Source organism: Xiphophorus maculatus, chromosome 4 (assembly GCF_002775205.1).
Source record: "Xiphophorus maculatus strain JP 163 A chromosome 4, X_maculatus-5.0-male, whole genome shotgun sequence".
Taxonomy (NCBI): domain Eukaryota; kingdom Metazoa; phylum Chordata; class Actinopteri; order Cyprinodontiformes; family Poeciliidae; genus Xiphophorus; species Xiphophorus maculatus.
In genome coordinates, this window is record NC_036446.1 from 9,346,541 (window position 1) to 9,370,964 (window position 24,424).

The 24,424-nt window shown below is 36.5% G+C and overlaps 1 protein-coding gene across 1 annotated transcript in view; it reads right to left on the bottom strand.

Moving 5' to 3' along the window:
• chst8 (carbohydrate sulfotransferase 8) overlaps positions 1-24,424 on the bottom strand; it is a 175,552-nt gene that overhangs the window by 122,840 nt on the left and 28,288 nt on the right. Inside the window, exon 2 of the mRNA XM_005796132.3 lies at positions 20,269-20,462. Within this exon, the coding sequence (XP_005796189.2) occupies positions 20,269-20,462 (194 nt within the window). The remainder of the gene's footprint in view (positions 1-20,268; positions 20,463-24,424) is intronic.

Here is a 24,424-nt window from a genome sequence, read left to right on the forward strand (position 1 = left end):
AGATATCAAGAATTTAGAACAACTTTGCCATCTTTTGATATTGGAGATGTGGCTTTACACCCAGTGAAGAACAGACTGGGAAGTATTACAAGGAAATAAAACAAAAAACATTTTTCAGTTTCACTCCAAATGGCTGTTCTATTGCTTATTGGCATAGCCATAAAATGATACTTGGACCCCTACAGAGTCCACAATGTAAATTATGGGAGAATATATTGTACACCATTCATGGCTGACAGTGATATTTGATTCACAATTTATTATTTATCAACAATTAAATGGTTGTTTCAATGTTTCTGAGGAGCCTAGATCTTCTTTTGACCATCGGTAGTTAAAGATCTTAGATTCATACAACATAAATTGCATTCTTCCACACTGTATACAGAAAAGATATAAGTCTAAGAAAATCAGTGCAAATGACATCAAATTAATGGCCTTTATGATGTTTACAAAAAACAGTAAATTAAATGAACTTTACTGACTGTACAAAGTGCTTTACACAAGAGCCACATTTACCTAGCCTCTTTCATAAACACATTCATACACAGATACACAGAACGATAAGTAAGTTAGGGTTAAGTTCCTTGCTCAGAGCCACATACACATGCTATACATGTAGCAGAAGTGGATGTTGGATTTGAACTTTCAACCTTCTGATTGCAAGATGAGACATAGTCACCCAAAATTATTGCACAAACAAGCATCTCTTCATTGGTAAAAGTAAAGAGGTTTCTTGTGTCATTTACAATGTTATTGAAGCAAACTATGCTCATGGCATTGGTTCAAGATAAATATTTAAACTTCTAAATTTTGTTGAGTAGGCACTGTTAGCAGCATAACCCATAAGGGGTAGGTCATAATTTCACCACGAAGGGGCCACAGCCAGGTGCTCCTTGCTACATTTCTGCTAAAAGAGTTAAAAGTACGGTCTGAAGATATTTCAGAGAGTTAAAGACCACTCTCAGAGATTTTTAGAAAGATCTGTTAAGAAAGATTTTTACATTAAAACAAGAAGTAATGAACTCAGCCACCTTTATAAACGCTCACAGTGCAAGTATCCACCGCTGAAGAAAAAGCATGCATGAAGCTTTAAGCCAGTGAAATGTTTGGTGCTAAACATGTGGACAATCTTATGAAACAGAAAGAATAATGGTCTAATCAGACGAGACTAAACCTGAGCTCTTCGGATGTGATTGGACTCGGTATGTTTGGAGGGAGACACCGTACTAAAGATAAAGAAAACCACAATACTTGGAGTTAAATTTGGAGATGAAAAAATAATGATACGAGGCTGTTTTCAGCAAGGGGTACTGGCAGACTTCAGTGAACTGATCATGGAGAAATCCAATTGGACATTGCTGAGGATGCTGAAGCAGGGAAAGATTGTAAGGCAATGATCCAAACACACAGGCAACAAAACTCTCAATTGATTTCATTGAAGGAAAATAAAACGACTAGGATGTAGCCCAGTAAGTCACATGGCTTGATTCCAGTTTAAAATCTATATATAGAACGAAAGATCAAATACACAGAAGATCTCCTAGAACCTTAATTTTAAGATCTTACTTAAGCAAATGATGAGAATATTTCCTCTACACAGGGAAAAGGCATTTACCAAAAGACGCTTTTCTAAAAAATATCGAACATTTCAGTAAGCAAGTTCAATATCTATCCCAAGTGCCATTCCACTTTATTAAACACAACTTGATTCATGTACTTATGTTGATTTGTTTGTATGTGCAGCTTACTGGGGTTGTTAGCAACAAGCAAAATGTTGACTTGTTCAATACTTATTTTCCTTGCTGTGTTATTTTTGGGATTGGCAGAAGAAGGGGCCCAAATTAAAGGAAGAGCAGTCACAATATTGTCTACAAGACTTTTAGGCAAAAACATCTCCCCTGAAAAATCTAATAAACTAGAAATAGTTGGGGGGAGGGGGTTTCTGAGCAGTCTTTCATGATGAGTCCTTCACATTCATCAGGATAGCAGAGAGCTCATACTGCTCCTCCCATGGTGTAACTGTACAGATGAAGGCAGCCGAAGCTGGGCGTCCAGATGGTGCAGCTGTTGAGTTTTCCTGAACAGGGCTGATTATACTGTTAAAGCCGATGAAGCCTCTGAACTTTACACTGTCAACACATCCGTCATGTTCCAGCAACAAACCGTGCTTCTCAATCAATCCAAGCCATATTTGGTTTTAGCCACACACTCACTGCCAACAACAAGACCTGCTTTCCTGCACACTCTAACCTCAATCCAAGAGGCACAGCATGCCTCCTCCTTCAGACATCCTATGATCATCTCCGAAGACAGCAGAAATCGTACGCTGAGAGAGTTCTTAAACTTTAGAGAGAATTCAAGTTAGTTTTCTTCCCTTTACTTTTGTGATTGGTGGCATTTTCTCTACAGAGTTCAGCTCAGCATCTTGGCACATTGTGATACCAATAAATTCCAAACATGAAGGGGAGCAGATGAAAGGCAAACAGAATGAGCATTTGAAAATAACCTGTGCGAAGACACGTACAGAATTAACATCTTAAGCAGCCCTGAAATCTCCTCCTTATTATTGCCTACACCTGTGCCTGTGACCCTGCATTCTGCAGTGCAGCTTAGACTCCTAATGCAAAGTTTGTCTTTCCGGGCTGCTGTCAGTGCATGGTAGCAATGTATACCATGCAATTATCACCATCAGCCTCAATGGCTTATCTTGACATTAGCCCTTCAAAAATAGGTTTACATTTGCCATCTACATTTTTTCAGTAAAGCAAGATCTGTCTTGTTCCAAGCATTTGAACACACACAAAGGGCCACTGAGAAGGTATAATCGAGGCAATGCCCCAGTTCTGTCAAAATGTTGCCTCGCTTAGTCCTCCCTGCTTTTTTTCTGCAGTGCTTTGTTGCCTGGCTTGGCTGCAAGAATCAATCCACACTTTACACCTGGGGTATGATGGCCGCCACTGGCATCTGCGAGTTACAGAGGCAGCATTAACAAAATACCTTTTTTTGCCCAACTCAAATGGTGCACTTTGACAGAGTCAAAGTGCACAATAGTTCATTTTAAAATCATTGAACAACTGAAAATGAGAACAAAATGTTGGCAAAAACAAATAATGGGGTTTCTGAACAGATGTAAAAAGGATAATACAGACAAGAAGCCTTTAATATTGTTAATATACAATTAGAATGTGGTTACAGATGTCTTCAGTCCAACAAAATATTTGCATGCATGTAATTCTACTTCTTTTAAAACTTCTACTCTAAATAATGGAAACTTTTCAGGCCGCAGAACACATTAGTGAATGAGCGAATGCAGCCTGAAGCAAAATGTGTGGACGTAAAAATCAGTACAGGTTCCATGAACGTGAGCTGAATGCTTATTCTCAGCTATGGGTCACGGGCGGTGACCTGGCTCCAATCTCGGTGACAGATCCAAATGTCTCCGGGAGCAAAATGACAAAGATTAACTGTCCCTTGGAACTTGAAGGCTCATAATTAATGCCGCCTCACTTCTCTATGTGCACTGAATTGATAGACTTGCCATTTAAGGGTCAGTCATACCATGATTGGATAGACATTCCCAGACATGTCTTTGTCAGGCTTAAGCCTACATTGATCCATTGATGGATCTTTTTAATTTTTATACAGCTGATTATTTGCACAGCACAAAAGTACACCGAAATAATAAGGCTTTTATTTACAACAGAAAAGATAAAATAATTCCTTCTTCTGCTCAAATAATATAACACATTGATCACCATGTCTATGCCAATCTCATCTCATATCTACCTAATATTTAACTTTACTCTTTAATACAAGTATGATAAGGTATTATTAGCTAGTTAATAAGATGGCTAATAATCAGCCTGCTCTAATAATCAGTTGCTGAACAGAAATGTCACTCATAGCTAGTCAAGAGGCTTTTGATAATAGTGTTACCCTAAAATAGTGAACATTCTTTAGTTTTCAACCCATGACTGTCCATATCAAGTGTCCTGGACAATCATAAGTTGACAAGCAAATGGTTTACATTCCATAATGTTCTAACTGAAACAAATTATCTGTATAACTTAGATGTTTCAGCTATAAATTAGGTGCTTCAGCAATTTTAGACTATATAAATGAGATTGATGTTTCTTGGAACATGTTAATGTATCCCTGTTGTGACCATGGTTTTTAGTTTTCTTAAACTACCAATAATGCATTCCTTGGTATTTTGTGGTATTAAGCTTAGCGCTAGTATGCATCCCATAATTTGAAAACTGTACCTATGTGTAAGAGAAAAGTTTTTACCATGAAGCTTTTAGCTGTTCTGTTACTTATCTTTGGCAGAAATCAATAAAACAGTCACAGCTGGTTTTGGTGAGGACTTTTTGATTGTGTCAGCTGAGTATAAATCTGGTGGCTGATGGCTGAGGGAAACACTGAATGGCACCAATCTTTGTGTGGAGTACAGTGCAGTAAACAGTCTGGGAAAAAAAGGCAGCTTTCAAAAAAAAAGAGGCTCCCACCAACCTCAGAGTGGGCTTTGCAAATCCCTCTATTGAAGTGGGCTTATTTCTTAACAGTGCTTCTACAATTTTGTATGGATCCCCCAAAATCCTCTTTACACATAAACACCCACAATGAAGTTGGCAAAAAAAATGAAAGAATGTCTTGTCATGAAATATAGTCTGATTCATAATCAATAGAAATGGGTGTGAGAGATGGAGTTCTATTTTCAGTGTTAAGAATGAGACAGAGTGGGGCAAGTGTATCAATTTCAGCTCAGATGGACAAAATCCCCAACGATGAAAGCAGTGAAAGGAAGTCATACAGTGCTATATGGAGTTAAAGTCCTTTAGCCCCAGCTTACCCAGAGTCAATGTTCATAAAATAAGCAGTGTTGCCTCTAATGGTAAGGGAAGACAAAGAATTTCAAACTCTCTGAGATGTCAGGAAATAAATATGAAGGGATCTGTGTCTAATTCTTCTTTGCACCAAACTCTGAGAAATTGGAAGTGGATAGTGAACAGCTCAATTTATCTTGATGTAATTTAATGGCCAGTACCTGTTATGGGCTCAGACGGATGCAGTAAAACAAAATGAGTAAAAATGCTTCTTGGGAAGCAGACTTAAAAGTGCCTGGCAGATGCCTGAAAGCTTTTCAATTTTCTGAGATAGTTCTCAGTGTAAATGGCAACAAAGACACAGAAAAGGGAAGAAAGGGAAAAGGTGAAAACTGAAACACAGAAACTAAAAGACTGTTTCTAAACACATCAAATTAAGAGGTTCATTTAATGTGTCAGAACTAAAATCACTGCATAATTGTAGAAAAACAGATGGCCAGCAGGGTATAACCATCTCATTTCATCAAAATGTCAGCTGTGAATGGCAGTTGTTTCAGCACTTTGAAATGACAAAAACGCATTTAAGTAAAGCTTTTGTTAGAAAGACAATAGCAAAGAGGTGAGATAATGTGGTAAATGTTCTGCTCTAAATAATAGCTGGGTCATAAGATATATTGCTTATAGAAAAATACAACTCTTGTGTAACAGATTGCCTGACTGCAAAGTGCTATATAAAAATATTGATGGAAAACAGCTTTGTTAATATAATACTGCAGCCGCCATGACATTAAATGAACTGAAGTCAACAACAGTCAGTCATCCCATGAACATAGTTCAGCTATTTACAAACAAGAATCCTTCACTGTAACTTATTGTTTTGAATTTTACTGTACTGTTTATTATTTACAGCATTATAAATAAAGTCCTATGAAATATTGTCGTCTTACAACTGCTTATATTTCAACTTACTGGGCTTTTCAGACTATGCTCAAGATAAATTCAAACTGAGGCTGTCAAATCTTACACATTTGATCCTCTCTTTCTCATTCTGCTTCAGAGGTGGCTAGAAGACAAAAATTGTACTCCAGTTAGAGTAACACAACAACATAAATTCATTCAAGTAAAAGTAAAAAGTAGCCATCCAAGAAATTTCTTAAGTTAAAGTAAAAAAAAGTACTTAGTAAAAAGGCCACATAAGTACTGACTAAGTGGTCATAAGGTTAGATATTTCAAAATGCAGTCATCAGACAGACAAAAATATAAAGCTTTCTGCAAATCATGGCATTTTAAAGACTAAAATAAAAATTATACAAACAAGTATATTTACAAAATTACAGAATCTAGCAGAAGAAAATATTTTCAGTCTCACAGAACACAGAGTATGCATACATTTTAATCAAGTCAGAATAAAAAAATATGGTATAAAAAAAGCAACTATTCCTAAAATAATTTTTTTCCCCAAAATGTTACTCAAGTAAATGTAACTGTGCAAATGTAAATAGTTACTATCCACATCTGCTCTGCGCAGACAAAACTCGTGCCATTTAAGAAAAGTGGTTGGTCAACAGGGACATTGTTTTCCACAGGATGGCCATTATTGGTCAATCAAGAAGCAGTGGATGTTTGTCTCTTCTCATATTTTTTAATAGCCAGGTCTCCTCACCAATCTCATCCTTGTCTGTGGGCAACACATAAACAGATACACACCGATGCCAACCACTGTCTGTGCCAATGAGCTTGCCTAATGGAGCGTGAAAGTCCCCTGACTGTGTGGAGCATAAACAAAACTTTGCAGTGAGATTGTGGCTGTTCATTGTGGTAGCGCTGTGTCCTGTGAGCAGCCTGCAAGGAGCAGCTTATCCATGATGTACGCCCGCGCATAACTGCATGACCACTGAATAATTTTAAGGATGACCGATTATGCTGGGCATATTCCAACCTAACTATTCCTACCGCTGGCTGGCAGCGCTTGAAGTGATTTAAGACTTTGTCATTTAAATTATACTTATTTATATTCATTTTAATTTGTATAGTGTTTGGCACCATGACTGCTATGTTCATGGCTCTGGCTGTTGTGAGACGGCTCTCACCAATAAACAATATATGCTTTCTAAACAAATCAATAAGAACAATATGAAACATAGTATGTGGTGCACCCCCGTGATAGCTTCCAATTTGGCAGAAGCATGCACCATCTTAAGTTTAAAAATTTCTCAGTTGCAGTTCATACACAGAATATATTTCTACAGCTGTCAAAGAATCCTGGCGTCGACGGTGAGGAGGAAGGAGGAAGAGTGAGCAGTGACTCATCTAGTTTATAATATGATTTTGTAATAAATAACACTACAGACATTAGAGAGTTATTCCTCAGTGTGTTCAGAACAAAAAAAAACAGATTTTTGATTTTGTGCTGTGTGTGTACCTCAAGCAAGAAATGAATAAGTACTCAGAACAGAAATACTGTATTTCCTCTCCTGAATGGGCAAAATAACAGATTATCTTTCGATTGTGTATACCCCCCATCTGCAACCTGCACCACATTAATAGACCAATCCAAACTCTGAGGTCTGAAACAAAAATTGACAAACCTTGATACTAGCATTTGAGCATTTTCACTGTAGTCTGGCAGTCTACTTTCAACCTACTGTATGTACGTATGCAAAAAATGCAATTATGCAACAGAGGATGGTTCTCCATCTGACCACAGCTGACAGTTTTGAGGAAATTACTTTTGTTGGTTACTTTGATCTGGCCTGCTCTGCTCAGAGAAAAGACAGATGGGTCCACAGGACGACATGGATCACAGAGTACCTGACAGGATGACAAAGTTTGCAGGAACTGCGTATCAGGGAACGTTCTGGGCCACAAAGGCACCAGGCTGTCCATGTTCGTCCTCAATTGTACATGTCAAAAAAAGTTAACTTGTGAGTCAAGAAAAGGAAGACTCAGCAAGGTAAATCAGTCTACCAGTATTTTGTCTGCATGTAATAATCTGTATTTATAGAAATGTTTTGCTGCTTTGCACTGGGAAAGAAATAACTGCTGACTTTGCCATAGAACAGATCAGAGGTTCACAAGTCAGTTTTTTCAAGTTCAAATCAAATGTCAAATTATTAACATTCTCACATTGGATCCATGCAATGCATTGTGCCTAATATACAAAACTGCTGTAGGTTATAAATGTATACCATTGTTGTTGGAAAATCAAGAAGAAAATCAAGGGAATCAGTTGCATGGTTATTATTATAATTCTGCAAGAAAACAGGTTTGGATGCATAGTATTAGAAGTTCGAAATTGTGAACTTTTAAACCTTTAAATCCTAAATGTTCTGCCTGCCGTCCAGTCAAATTTCCAGTACCATAATTCCGCCACACTTTGCGTTATCTGAAAAATTCCAACAGTTTCTGAAAGGGGAGACGTTGCACTCTCCAGCCAATATCAGGTTATTATGGTAATTTCACGTAAACAATCTATTTAACATGTGTTTTTAATTGTATTTCTTGTTACACATTTGTAAAACCGTGTAATAGAAACATGGCTTGGACCACGCTGGCTGACAGCGCTGGTCCTTTATTCACCCTAATTCAGAGGGAACAACAGATCCTTTACTCAAATTATCTGCCCCTACGGGGTTCCTTTCATCTCTGATTATGACACAAAGATAGTTTATTAGGCTTGAGCCACAGACCTTTAGTCATTTTGCAGCCCTTAAATAAGCATACTTGCAAGAGAATATAGTTCAAATACACAAATCCCACAATTAATACATAAATTAAAGTGTAACTGTATAGGTTTTTTCCTTTTTTTCTGCAAAAAGACTTGTCATTTCCATTATCATCTGGTGCCATGACAATCTGTTGTCTTGGCAATTTACTCAAATGCCTTCTGGCAGTAAAGAATTTCATACCAAAAGGCACCATAAGATCTATGGTATCCAAAGACAAAAAAGTCTAAAACGTTATTTTCTCCGGATGCCAAAAAAACAAGTCAGAGTACCTATTCATTGTCAAAACAGTTAACTGGAGGAATCCAATTTTAAATCGACTGACATGATTTTTGACAAAGTATTTCTTTTTCAAATAATTATCTACACTTGCTTTTTCTACAAACAAGAAAATGACATCCTTTACCCTATCAAAGAGACAACCCACACAGAGATTTGACATGTCAATAAAAGCTTGTCAGTATTAATAATTACTATGATCTAAGATGCCTCTATGTGCTTTATTATCCACCTTGCAGCAGCTCTGGGTAATTTAAAACCTACTTTAAAGTTTTAACATTTAGAAGGAACAAACAGAGTGGGCGAAAGGGAAAACAAGGTTGATGAGAGACAGAAAGATAATCTAGGTGAAGGCAATTAGCTGCTTGACAGTACCCTTGTTAGAAGGTTGGACCATGTCCAGTTTGGATTGCTTTACTGGCTGCAACGTGATGAGAGCTCCCATATCACAGCCTTGTATTCACTGAAGGGTGCATTAGGGTGTAGTGTTGGCAGTAATATCGCTTTTACATTTAGCAATCTGGACTTAGACACAGTGGAGGGACTCCAGAGGCATGCTGACAGAGGGGAGCATCCCATCACTTGTCAGCATTGTCAGGGGGTAATTCCTTATCATCTCAAGTCTATTGGGCGCTATTCATGCCTTTTATCATTTCCATTGGCTTTTCTTTGTGGCTCACATCAGAGAGTGATGGGAGGTCTAGAGGGGATATGTGTATATAAATATGTTGAAAATTGGCTCAGTATGGATTCCTTTGCCCATGCAGACCTTTGTTGGACGCAGACAGAAGTGGCTTTTATGTATCTGCCAGCAGGGCCACAGCTCTTTCCATCAATGGCATGCCATTCAGGAGATAACCATCAGCTGGCGGCCCACTCCACTGACACCACCACTTCCTCCAGCAGTCAGCAGATTACATTTTAGAAGTTGACAGCTTGTTATCACCTTGGATAGTAGGAGGGCTTAATCTTTTGTTCTTTTCTGACTGAGGGAGGGCTGAGGAATCAGCAGCACAGGCCACTGATTCCAGTAACTTCATTCCTTGTGCCCTCTGCAATGACACACATGGTGAATGGGCCACTCTTTTCATTTTCCTCTTAGAGTGTCCATACTTTGTAGAGGGATTACAGTGATGGAAGTCTTAGCCTTCCACAATGATATCCATTCAATGTGTCTCACTGGCTGACAGGGGATGGGTTAAAGTCTGATTTGATAATGAGCACAGCGGATTCAGTCTGCGGGGATAGATCGCTGCTCCTGAAGCAAGGATTATCCTTCAGGAACAATCATATGGAATCCCTTTCAGAACAATAACCATGACTCTAACAGAGGAGGAGAATGGCATGGTTGTCGTACAATAATAGTCCATACATCTAAACTGAGAGAAAGACTTTAAAAATCTTTTCTTTCTTTTTTTTTTTTTTTACAAAACTTCAGTGCACAAAAACTAACTTGCCAAAATAGGTTTGAGAACAGATGTTATCTGGAACAAGACAAATGTCATTGGTGCCACCAGAGAAAATGTTTAATTGGGTAAGTTACAGGATTTCAAACGATAAATTCTTAATTACTATATTCAGAAGTACAGTAGATATACCTTATTTAAATGTCACAAATATTGTACTTCAAAATTTTAAATTTTCCTATGCATGAATTTACCTCTGGAATAAAAAAAATAATTACTATGATAAATAAATATTTTTACTTCATTGTCAAAGCATTTGTCTTCAACACTAAAAGATTTACATGAAAGGTAGCCATCACAACTAAGCAAAACATTATGACCTTATAGACAGCTAGAGAGATGGATAACAATATCAAAATTTCTGACATTTAAACCATGAAGTCCACAAATTGCTGAAGCTGTTCATTGCTATCCGACTTGTTTTTCTAGCACATCTAATATATTTTTAACACAGTTAGTGTCTGGAGAACATGAGACCATGTCAACAACTCATTGTTATCCTACACAAGCGATTCCTTAAACTTTTTGGTCTTTGTGAAATTCTACCAAGAGGACCTGCCATGTTCTTCCACACAGAACTGTCCATGTAGTTACAATTTTCAGAGGTGCGTGATGCAGAATACTTGGTCTGTGCAGATGCCACGCAGAGGGGCGTGGTTTCAAAATGACTCAAATTGGCGCCTCGTGGACAACATCAAACTTTACTGAAAGTAGGTGGGTGTTGGTGTATCTCAATTTATAATGATGTGAAAACCGTTCATATCATCATTTCGATATATGCCTTCACAAAATAGGACAGCCAATAAAACGTTGCTTAAGAATGATTCTTACGATTGTTTAAGATCATTTAGAGTGGTGTGGGTGAACTTCGTATTCCACCCAAAAGCTTGAACAACACTGCACTTCTTTCAACATCCAGGCACAATTTGATGATGACAGAGTAGCTCAAAGGGAACTCCACACACCTTAACACTTCTAAACTTCTAGTCAGTCAGCATCTAATCTGTTGGAGTTCATAACAGAAATTAAAACAATAAACATTGGTTTTTAGCATATATCTGATCCATTTACAAATTAAAGCCAGAGAAAACTACAGAACAAATGATTTTATCGTTCTACAACAACCACAGAAAACTAAAAAATGTAAAGATAATAAAGCCTAAAAATGCAATATTTTATTAGAATGTTTAACACTATGATTATATTATATAATATAATTATGTAACCCTATATGCATTCTTGTAAAACCTTCCTTCACTGACGGTATAATGACTTCAGCAACCTTGAACAATGGCATTTATTATCACTCCTTGCTTTTTAGGCTGCAAGATATTTCCTTTGTGAGAGCAGTGGTTATATAACCTCTTATACTCCTCCCACTCTATCTTTGTTTCTCCTCCAGTCTGTAGTATTCCCACACCACTTGAAGATGTCTGCAAAGCTAAAACTTTCTGCACTTTTTTCCTGAAATTAGTTTTTTGATCTGTTAGCAGCTTTAAATCCAAGACTTCTGAGTGAAACATTATGTTTGATATTAGCAGACTCACATGGATGCTGTGATAACATTGGAAAAATCATAAAGCTTATGCAACACACCACTGCTGTCTGATGAAATCAGCTCTGCTGTCAAAGTTTTGCTATGCAGACAAGCATACAGATAAATGATATCTCCACCAACTTTCAGGAAAGCTTTCAGGCTGGTAGAAAAGATTGATTTGCTTCTTTACTCTGTACACTCGAGTAAAATTTTGTGTCACTTTAAAATAATTTCAGCAAACTTCTAACTTTCATGAAATGCCAGCTCTGATAGTGGTGGTTGAAAGCATTTTTTAACCTCCTTTAAACAAATTTACTGTTTATGTATCACTGCCACCACAAAAAACATTAGCAGGATAAATTCAACAGACTATGGCACTTCTGCCAGAAGAGGGAGCTTCAATGAGAAGGAGATAAGAGGAGCATATGACATGAGGTTAAAAGAATTTCAGAAAAGTTGTATTGCTAGATATTGAACCATTTAGTTATTGTTTAAAAAGGAGACAAAGAGAGTGCTAGCTTACTTACAGTGCAAGTCAAGCTGCAACTAATTTAGCTTTCTATTGTAGATTTTAGAGAGAAAAATGTCACTTTTGTAAAATTATGTTCTCCTTCTGCACTGAATTTCTCAGGGTTTTTTTTATGTCTTTTCTATTGGACATAAATATTTTTCACATAGAGGTCAGATTTAAGAGAATGAATTCATGCTGTGTCAATGAAGACCAGTCATTGAGCTCTGCTGCAGTGTCATATGTGAACTAAAGATTTTATTTTGGCCTATTTGTAAGGCAGTTCCCAGCTTGCGTCTCATATACACCTACTTAGTTTATTATTTTACTTAGACATAGAGACCCCAGCAGTCATACAAAATGCCTTAGTTGGCAATGGAAAAGAATGAGAGCACCACAAGGCAATATTTGTGATCATTGCGTACAAAGAGGGGTTTTTTTAATCAATCTCACTGTTGGATCCACCTTGTGTCTGGGCTCATTATGTTCTATTTCCTTTGGAGTTTAAAAGGCTTCCCAGCATGGTGTTTTGGAAAAGGGCAACCTGAAAGTCCCAGCACCACCAGCATGATGGGTAAGCCATGCGCTGCTACTCAGGAGGGGGATCTGCATCTTCAGCACTGACCGTATTATAAAATATCACAGAATATACTTTTCTTCCTAACTTAACGTTTCTTTTTTTCCCACATCATTTCTCTTCCTACAAAGTATTATTTAGGTTATCTCATTTATATTTTGATATTATTTTAACAGTACAATTGCTGTAAATTGTTGATTCAGCTGTGCACTCATTCCAAAAATCTTACTCCAAGGGAAAAATTGAGATTTTTTTTTTAAGCTTTTTGAGCTTCTCCCTACTATTGTTGGGATTTCTTTCCCCTCCTAACCTTAGCCAGACTTGGAATGTGGAAAATAAAATCTGTTTCAGAATATGTTGGCAGGATCAGATGGCAGGGTAAACAGATTAGGTTGCAGGGCTCCCATGGCACAACCCCCAGCATTAATGTTAATGGAAAACCACACAACCTTTCTGTTGCCTCTGAGCAGCTCCATTTTATATCCAATTGGCATGACCTAGGTCTGGAGGAAGCTCAGGAGACAGTGATGCAGACACCTGATAACAATGAATTCATTTTTTTTTCTTTTTCAGTGCAACCATGGTGTCAATAGAAAAGGTTTCCCTGCCACCTGAGGTGACCATGGAAAGAAACTCACTGTGTGATGGTAGTTTGTTGTAATTGGGACTGGGTTACACTACAAATACAAAATACCATATATATGATCCCAACAATTACAGCAAAGCTCTTCTTACTGGCTTTTTCGTGCCAACAGGTTTAGAATTGCATTTAAAGTTTTACAAAATAATGTAATTGGATTTCTTTAACCAGGTATTATTTCCTACATGTTTTCATTCTTTGTGCTCTGGGAGAACCACAACAACCTGTGCTAGAGCAACACAAGCAACCTTTGTTAGTGAAGCTTTACCCACACAATGAAAGGAGAGAAAAAAACAGGCAAACTAAAACCGACAGAGATCCACTAACATTCACTGGTGGACTTTCTTATGAGTGAAGTGGTGACCTGTTGCAGCGGAGGCCGTCAGCACAGTCTAATTACATTAAGAGACAGCTTAATTGGAAGATGCAAACAGAACAGGCTTAAGGGATTACTGGACCTCTGACAAAGAGGTCAAATTTTTCCTTCATGCATAAAACCCAGTTCCTTGAACAATTGATGTGGACAGAGGTTAGTGGGGAGATAGCAGAGACATTCTGATAGGGTTTATGCCTGTTTTTCTCTGTAAAGGCCCAGTTTAGCTGTGCATCTAGAGACAAATATAAATATATTAGTAGATAATATCCAAATAAAATAGAATAAAGTTTGTGCTTGTAATATGGCAAACGAAAATGCTCAAGGGATATGAAAACTTTTCCAAGTCACTGAATGAGTTTAATGTAATGAACATGAACGATCTGTCAGATTCCTCTAAAAAACAAAACATGAACCACATTCATGCCTTTGATTCTCTCCAGTTGTGAGATAATGAATTTCACATTTCTGCTGAGTGGAAAGTGACACCTAAATCCGATGCTACATAATAAAATGTTTATGTAACATTAGTCTGGTGATGCAGCCTCTATTTCATAGAGACCTGACCCATTTAGTTCCCTTTACAATTTATTGAAGGAGTGCCATAATGGAGTTTAAATTAATGTAAAACTACATTTGTAAATCCTGTATGTATAATTAATTTAGCTGTAATTCTGCTTTACAATATTCCTTTAGTGAATTGAAGGTTTACGAAGCCTTAGGCTTTACAAACAACCCACCCTTCAGATACAAAAGACATCAGGCATGCGGTGCAACACAAAATGAATATAATTATTGAAGATAACATCTCACCAGAAGGCTGTTTTAAACATTGGCTCTAGCTATTAGGTCAAAGAGAAAAGTAGGCTAGAGCACGTTTTAGATGTATTACAAGTTGAGATATCGTAACAACATGTTACATTTTTATCGGGCCTGTGAAGTTTCTCTAAATACTGTTTAAATGTCAAAGCAGTTAAACACTTCTCCTCACTGTTATTGCAGATTTTGCTGATATGATTTTCAACATACAAATTTTAGTGTGAGACAAGGAAGAGTGATTGTGTGTAATAAATCCTAAATTTCCTGTATAAACCTGAAGGTGTTTCAGAAACTGATTTGACTGTCACTTTTGAGTGAATACATGCAACAATTTTTGGTTTCATAAGAGGAAATCAAGAGTCTCAAAATCTCTAAATAAACTTATTGACATGATTCTGGTTTTGCCTGCTGCTTTTGTTTACGTTCTCCATTACTACATCTTCTGACATATCCAGAAGTACATACATATACAGTATATATATATATATATATATATATATATATATATATATATATATATATATATATATATATATATATATATATATTCTTGTTCCGTTTTTATCTATTAAGGGATAGGTTGTAACAATACAAATACAAATAAAATAACAATGCAAATGAGAGAAAGCAGAGGATGTTCTTTAGTCTTCACAATTGGATGTCTTCCTAACATCATGCAGACCTATTTTAATAATAACATCTGCAGATATGACATTTAAAAAAATGTCTAAACAATGTTCTCAAATAATACTAAGAAGGCTGTCTGCAGTTTTAGATCATGGTATTGTAAACATGAATAAATAGAACATTTCCAATGACTCTTTATGTCATCAGCAATGGTGTATTTTGAGCTAACATTCAGCCAGATTGAATAATCTGGAAATGAGTCATTCTAGCAGCATTGTTTGTTTCTGGATAATATTTATCAATGGATTAGCAGAATATTTACTACGTGAGTCAAATCTCAGTTGTATCTGTTTGATTGTTACTGGCACTGATTGCACCTTCTGTGCTGTACATCATCTCCTTCTACTGTCAAATTGGCTTTCTGACAGCATGTCACTGGTGACACAGATAATACACCTCAAAGGTGTGTTGGAAGCAAGAGAAGTGCTGTGGATGAGTCATTAGATATAATTCAAGTAAATTTAAAGTAAATATATGAAAAAGGATTGTAGTGTCAAGGCATAATGAACTGCTAATATGGGATACTTTTTGCAATGCACTTCAAAGATTGCATATAGCAGAAAGATCTTTCTTTCTACTAAGCGCACGTTTTCTTCTCTCCTCCTTTTGTGAACAGTTCTGTGCTGGGCCACGTGAGATGACAAACATACCGAGCTTCTACTCCCTACAGCAGCTGGTCATCATTCCCAAAGCCATATGCAAAAAAAAAAACAAGAAAAAGAAAAAAATGTCCAGTGCTGCAAATTTATCCAAAACGCTCTGTGAGAAAGTGGCTGCTGTTCCTGCAATTGTCCTCAAACAATTATTGAGCAAAGATCAGGGGATGACTCGTGGCTTTTAAAGAGCAGTTTTTCCAACTACAATAATACAGGCCATCTAATGCAGGGGATACAAGACTCTCAGAAACAAACCAAATAAAGAGCTAGAGAAAGAACGGAAGGCAGATAAAAGCTGACACCCAATGTATTAGAACTCAGCTCTATTAGATATGAGCTTCTGCAAGGGTGAAACACCACAGCTTAAGGCAAGATACTGCTTGCTCATTGTGCTTCAGAGAGTGAGGCTGTGAAAGCAGTGTTGCCAATGCCTTCTTTATACAGCACACAGTCCCTCATGCATGATTTAGGAAAGTGAAACTCTCACTTTAATATTAAAGTAGGAGTGAAGTAGAAGAAACAAAAGGATGTGATAAGGAAGCAAATCTCATTAAAAACTGATAATATATCTTTGGAAAAAAATTAGCTAGCAGTCAAATGAGAAAAAATAACTAATTTGTGTCCAAAGAATAATTTCACAGCTTTATTTTTTATTTTTTGCAATTTGATCAGAATTACTTTAAATTTAACTTTAATGTAGGTTTTTTTTCTGCACAGTGGTACAGCTGGTAGCACCTCCTTTCTGAAAACAGTAAGGAGTTAGAGGCCCAGCATTAGCACTGTGTGTGCATGGGTACTCTGGTTTCATCAGTCCAAAAAACATGACTTTTAGTTTAACTGGTGTTTCTCAGGTATGCATGTGCATGGTTTTGTGTCGAGTCTTTTTTAAAGGGCTGACCCCTTTCCAGGAATATACTTGTCTTGTGTGATTAGATATAATCTTTTTGAGCAGGTTACGAGTAAAATGCTACTACTACTTAAATAGTTTAGATCATTTCATAATAATTACCTCCAGTTTTTCAGCTTCCTGCTTCCACTTTGGATTTATGCAAGAAATTACATTTTTATATTTTGACAGATATGTTGCAGATACTCAGTGGGTGTGAATGGGTCTTCAGCATATTAGGATGAACTTGGCTTGGTGTTTCCACTCTAAAGCTGCAGTGCCTCAGTCTTTCATGAGTTCAGAGAGTGAATCTCTGAATCCCATTGCACCACACAGCTTTGCTTTGAATTTTCCTCCACCAATGTTTCACTCATGCCTGCATTACAGTAGTACTGAGTTACTGCTTGACATACTTCAATCTGTTATTTGGGCTGTAAATTAAATACAGGTTAGTTTTAACCTAACCTGTAGCATAAGATTCAGTAACTTAAAAGGCTCAACAAGCTGATAAAGAAGGCTGGCTATGTTTTGGGACTGCTCTGGAACCTATGAAGATGATTGTGCAAAGAAGAATTCTTTATAAAATGAAGAAAATTATGGACAACCCTAAACATCAGGCTGTCATGAAAAACATATTATCTTCAGTTAGAGGTTTCTTCACAACCTCTAACTGTAAAATAGACAATTACAGGAGACCTTTCCTGCCCCTAGCCATCACCATCTATAACAACTGTTTGTGACACATATAATGAGTTACAACAATGTTACTTTCCCTTTGGGATTAATAAAGTATTTTTGAGCTGAATTGAATTAGTTTTCTGCCTTTACTTTGAGTTTGCTGGTAAAATTGGGGGCTTGCCTGAGATGAGAGCTTGAGATGATTGGCATCAGCCACTGTTTTAAACAGAAGAAAATGCTTATGGTAATTTTAGATTTAGGCAGGTAAAATCCCTCAAATACTTTGCTTAACTTTGTAGTAAGTCTTTGGATCCAGATCTGAACGTTGGTTTTCATCAGCAGAGCTCTAATCCACATTTCCATATTAGTGAGTTATTTTCCATCACTTCAATTCTGACCAAAATTATAAACCGGAGCTTACCTTCCAGATGTTTTATTATTCAAACAGCACAGAGAAAACAAAACACATATCTACTTGATCTAATCATGGTATGTTTCCTCCAACCAACTATTTGTTATTATATCAAAGTTGTCACCTCTTTTAGTTTCTTACATAATAGTAATTTGTCTTGCAGGGTGCCTGGTGTGTGTTTTTGGGTCTTTGCTATATTTGTGTTCTTGTAATAGCTCCACTTTTTTGGGGGGAGGCAAAATTGGACCTGAAAGCTTGTGCTGATCGAGTGAATATTAAAGGGTTGGGGAGATTGCACTCTGGATAAGTGGCTCTTGTTGCCGTGGAGTGCGACACTGTTCCTCTTTGTAATGATTCACAGTGCTCTTAACACATGATATTGTAGATATTCAGAGGATTGCTGGTTTTATGCTGGTGAGAATTTTATCTCCAGGAAAAACTGTTTGATGCGTTTCTCAGCTGTTGCTTTACAACATATAAATTCAGTAAAGCTAGCTGATTCCATAATTTAATGTAATTTCTGTGTAATTTTAGGTAAAAGGGATTGTTTTTCATAAAGGGTTTAAGTGTTAAAGTAGACACAAGCGAAGAGGCATGGAAATAATGCTTTATTTCATTTAGCTGAAAGTGTTGTTGCAAAGCCAAAGATGTGCATAAGCTCATAGCTGATCTCTTTTTTCTAAGACATGAACCAGCTTAGTTTTACACATCCATTATGGCTGCTTAAAGCCCCAATCGCTTTAGTGCTGGGAGTCAAACAGGGTCAGGCTGTGTCACAATTTTAGGATGAAGTTTTTCCCATTTAGAAATTAAATCTGGAAATAACTTTGAATAGAAAAAGACACATTTCATGTTAGACAGTTTTTATAAATCTTCCTAACATTCCTGAAGTAAGTCAGGTAATGTAGTGATTAATGTCATCACTCCGCCCACATTCGTTCTGATTGGACTGTTTTATTTTAAACATATATTTTCTCAAACCTGTTACAAAACTTGTGATGCCTTTAGAAAAGTTCCATATATTTTGAGTTTATTTTCTATCTTTTATAAACTCAAGTAAAGTCACTGGCACATGCTGTATCTATAAAAAAAAAATCCATGGTGTTTTTGAAATATTTACAGGGTAACATTTTGGATCCTAACGCTTTTAGTGTTCGCCACACTTTTTATTCAGACAATCTGACAGTACAAGCCTTGTTGAAGCTGTATTTTGACTCACTCTATTTACTCCCAAAATTGTTAGCTGATCTTGTGAAGGTATTTGAATCTAAAGGTTACACATCATAGATTTGTTTTGTTTTCAAGCCAACACCAATTACTCCTCTTTTATAATTAAAAGTTAATACAAAACATGAACTGTGCAGAAGTTTAAATTGGGATTTGTCTGAAACAAAATGCTGTGAATACTTAACCAGTCACTATCTAACAAAAACAAAACTCCACCTATGGTACAGGGTCTATCAAAAAGTATGCACTACCTCGCTATCACGGCTGCTGTTTGGGGTTTTTGGAAAAGGATCCAGCTGGGGAAACACACCTAAGTTCCAGAAGATTTGCCTTCAGGTTTTGTTAACAATTTCAAACATACCTATCAATTTCTATAGCTATAAAAATCCTAAATATAATTTTTAGTTCTAAACCTCTACAAAAAGATCTAAAACCAGTTCTGAACGCTGTTATGTTTTTTCTTGTCTGCTTTATACATCCTTTCCATAGAGCAATGGACATCATGGAGATGTTTAAGATGAGCAGGATGTAAACTATCAATATGAGCCAATAAAGGGTCTGAGTGTTTCCGAGTTGTAAATTTGTAGGAGACAACACAACAGATTAGTTATGATGGATTGTAAGGCGCTGAGATCATGGACATCAGACATCCTGCCATATTTTCCTCTCTCACAATTACATAAACATTGTTGAATAGGCATTTTGTGCGTTTCTAAGTGTCTGCATACCAAACCTACACACAGATTAAAGTTATGCAAGGAAACATCTGTGTAATTGAAATAAAGTATATATTTCAAGCTCAGCTTTATAAGCTTTTTTCAACAGACTAGTTTCTATTTGGAAAGTTTAGCAGTTTAATCCATCTTCATTAGAATATCGCATCCAGGTGAAATGAGCACTCACAAGATTGATTGTAAGTATTCCTCTACAAACATTCTTATCAAACTTTAACAAAAAAAAGTAGAGACTAACCAGGGCCTTGCTGTAGGAACATCTCTGATAGGATCTCTAGGTGAAGGAAGAGAAGTGCACCTCCAATGCCAAACAGCAGGATGAACCAAAAGCCACGGGGCATTCTTCGTAGTCGTATCCAAAGGGAATCCATCTCCATCCTTAACTTCATCCACACCATAATGCGGCACAGTATGGTGCGTATATAATAGGTTCTGGGGAAATATTAAAAAAAGAGAGAAATGACTGCTTTTAGATTGTTTTCAGTTTAATCCATCTTTATAACAATGCAAAATAAAGCAGCAGGCATAGAACACAGACCAACATAAATCTGATAAACAGATTTTCTTCAGCTCATACAATGTTCTTGAAGTTTTTCACATTACAAACACAAATGTTATGATAATTTGTTGGGATTTCATTAACAAAACATGATCCATAATTGCTGCACTGACGATTGTAGCCTCTGAATATAAGCTTTACAACTGATACACCTGGTGTCCCCCTTTTCAATCAGTTAGGGAACATCGAGTTTTGCAGTCTTATTGTCAATTTCTTTTTCTTTTGTTTTTAATACTAATGACTATATTTAGAAGAAATGAAGCAATTATTATTTGGGTAATTAATTTTCTTATTGTACATTATACAATCATATTAATTTCATGCAACTCTGAAATTACACCTTTGAGATCCGCAGTATTCAGTTCAGTTTATTTATTCAGTGACAGTTAACAAGACATGTCACAAAAAGACACCTTGCAAGAAAAAACAATTCAGTTCAGTCACAAAGTTTAAATTGATCCTAGTTATCAAACAATGCACTCAAGTTTGTTTTAATATTCAAATTGGTTTAAAGGTTTCCTATAAGAAAAGCTAGCAGAACAAATGCCAGAAACAACAACTTAATGAATTTAGCTGGTTCAACAGTCAAGCTGCACTATACATACAAATTCTAAGCTCTCAGAAAGAGTCACAGTACAATTATTTCATAAAAAAGTAACACTTTGTTCTTGTTCTCACAGGTGGAAGTGTGAGGGATTAAAGTAGTTATAGGTTTCCAATTTGTAGGTAACTCTACAGCCTATTTCACTTGTTTTTTACTGACACTATTATTCATAATTGAATAATAGTGAAGTCAATCTGTATGAAAACTGTGAGCAAATGCTTCTGGCTCAAGGTTTTACAGCACTTCACAGGTTCATTAAATCTGTGTTTACAAGACTCACGTTGAACTTTTCAAGAAATAAAACATGTCTTGATGTTAAAACTAATAAAACATGATTGCAATAGAAACCTTAAAGAACATAAATATTTTCCATTTGCGTTTCCATTGTGGAAATCACATGATGTAGTGTGGGGAAAACACTATATAATACAGTACATAAGGTGGGAGTTGTGGGTGATGTGTTTCCCAATGTGAAACATGTGGAAGTTCTATTTTGTGGCTAAGCATTTTACCACATGTGAAATGTTTTCTAATGTTTCACAAATACAAATTATATGGCCTAGTGTTACGGCCCTGGGCCTTATGGGCTGAAGCAGGTGTCTTGTTGTCTGTCTTTGTGCTCCTCCCCTTTACAGGTGCTGCTGATTTTATTCATTTGGAGCACAGAGCATTTAAACCTGGCTGTCTCCGCCTTCAGCGTCCACTCTGCCTTGATGCTTTGTTGCCAGGCCTCAGCTCCCCTCCTTTTGCACATTTGAGTTTGTCTTTGTTTTTGCACTTCAGCAATTCCATATGCACTCATACACCACATCCAAGCATTTGCATTACACCACTGATACTGACATCCTCAATCCATTGTTGTTTGTGTTAATAAACATTCCTTTTTATGCACTTTAATCCCTGCATGGTCTCCCGTTATTGTTATGACCTTGAGCCAGTCGTAACAATTGGGGGCTCGTTCAAACGGTTTTGTGAGTTCTGTTTGGTTCGGTAAGTTTGACTTTTTGTCTTACCTTTGGACTGAATTACGTTGTTTGAGCGCTTGTTTCGCGTTGGATGTCTGGCTCGTTAGCGTTACGCTGAGACGCCATTTCTGTGCGTTTAATTGGTGACTGGGGAAGCCCGTTACGTAATTGACCTTATTTGGACTTGTGCGCTCTTGGGGATATGCAGGTGGTTTGGATAGCGTGCTGTGTATTTTGTGATTTTGGAGCGGAATTTTTGTTCCATAGCTTTGATTTTAGCGATATAGGTAAGTGTCAAGTTTTTAATGTGCACTAGTAAAGCGTTTCTGAAAGAATAATAATCTTAGGGTGACACTAAATTTTATATCTTAATATATTTTCAGAGTACATACTAAAACTGATCAATAAAACTGCTACCGTTTTATCATTTTATTCTAAAATTTAAAAATAAAATATGTAAACATCAATTTTTACAACTGCACTATCTTCTCTCATGCATTATTAGGAAGCCATGTTTAAGATCCTTTGATTTAAAATTGGTTAATTAAGCCAATTTTAAAAAATCATAATTTTTGTCTGCATACATTTAGCTTTTCTGGTCAATATAGTGTTTCAAATTGCAGCAGGACTTTTTGTTTTCCATAAAAAAGTAGTTTACCCTTTGTTCAACCAGTCACTTGTGAGCCAAGTCAGACAATGCATGTCCGTTTGTCTTTGTTTTATAAAATTTGTGGATTAGTGCACCATGGTATATAACATTGAGGCACATTGGTACAAATGAGGATGAAAATTAGAGTTAATGTGCAGTACACATTCATTGCTTTATTGGGATTTTATGTGACATCAAGTCAAAGAATAATGGCACGTGGTTTTCAAATTATTTTACAATCAAAAATCTGAAATGCGTGGTGTGCATTTTTATTCACTCCCCTTCTGAGAATAACAAATAGTCTGTACTACCAACAGATGCTTCCACATGAGCTGTAGATCTCTGCAGCAGATTCAGAGTTCCCACAGATCTCTAAGCCATTTCTCCGAATAATGCTGTCTTTGCCTATCAGTGAATTTAGACAGCTGTTTTGATTGCAGTTGTACCAAACTCTCTATAAAACGATGGACTGATAAGTTAAATAAGTTGAATAAAAATAGATGTAGGTAAAACACAGATGTTGAAAACCATGTATCATTTTTTTTCCCAGTTCACAATTATGAAAAGCTGCATATTGGTATTACATAAAATGCCAGGAGAAGAGATTGAAATTTGTCATGTTACTTGACAAAATATTGAAAGCGTAAAAACGTAATATTTTTACAAGGCACTGTAAATTTGCACAATTATTGTTTTATTTAAGCAGACACAAACTAAACGACAGCAGCAACAAACTACACACAAGAAAACAGGACAACACCACCTGTAAATCAAGAATTTAAGGCCTACTGAATGTGTTTGGAATAATACAATAAAAAATTTCAAAATAGATGTTCAATAATTCAACAATTAGGCTACGCAATGTATTCGATTGCAGTTGAACACATGCAGGCTGGTGAAAAAAAATTTGTAGGACTGACGTGGCAAAAGATTAAATCTAAGATTTCCATTACTAGTCCAGTATAAGGATTCAAATTACTATAATTCCACAGTAAGAGAGTATTTTTCATGCAGCAAAATACTATGAAGAGTTAAATTAGCTAAAAGTACAAATTCAGTGACTTGCAAAACATAAAGAAATTAATTATTAAATTATTGTCAACAGCTAAGACTGAATAAGACTAAAGAAAAACACCAAACTGTATGATTGCCTAGAAGTTTAACTAGTTCTGCTGGAACCACAACACCAGACAATCCCTCTGGATTTATCTGACTTCCATGTGCTCAGCAAAATATAACAGATGTGTTCAAAAATCCGAGTCACCAAACAAGACTTCAGCTCCTCCTTGTGCAAAATCACATAATGGTCATCTGACCCAGCAAAAATCATATCAACCAAACATTAGCAAGATAACAGCAGAAACTCAAAGAAGAAAATAAGAGTGTCATCAGTGACAACACAATTCCAACACTTAGCATTGGAATTGTGCTAACCAGAGCAACATGAAAAACACACACATCAATGATAATAGTTGATTATGAGCAAAGAACAACTGATAACAGCTGATAAACAGCAAAAAATAAACACAAAAGACCAGAGCAATGTTGTTACTAAAACCAATAAAACATGCTGAGGAACAGAAGTTGTAGCTTACCGGCCATCTGTAAAATCCTCTC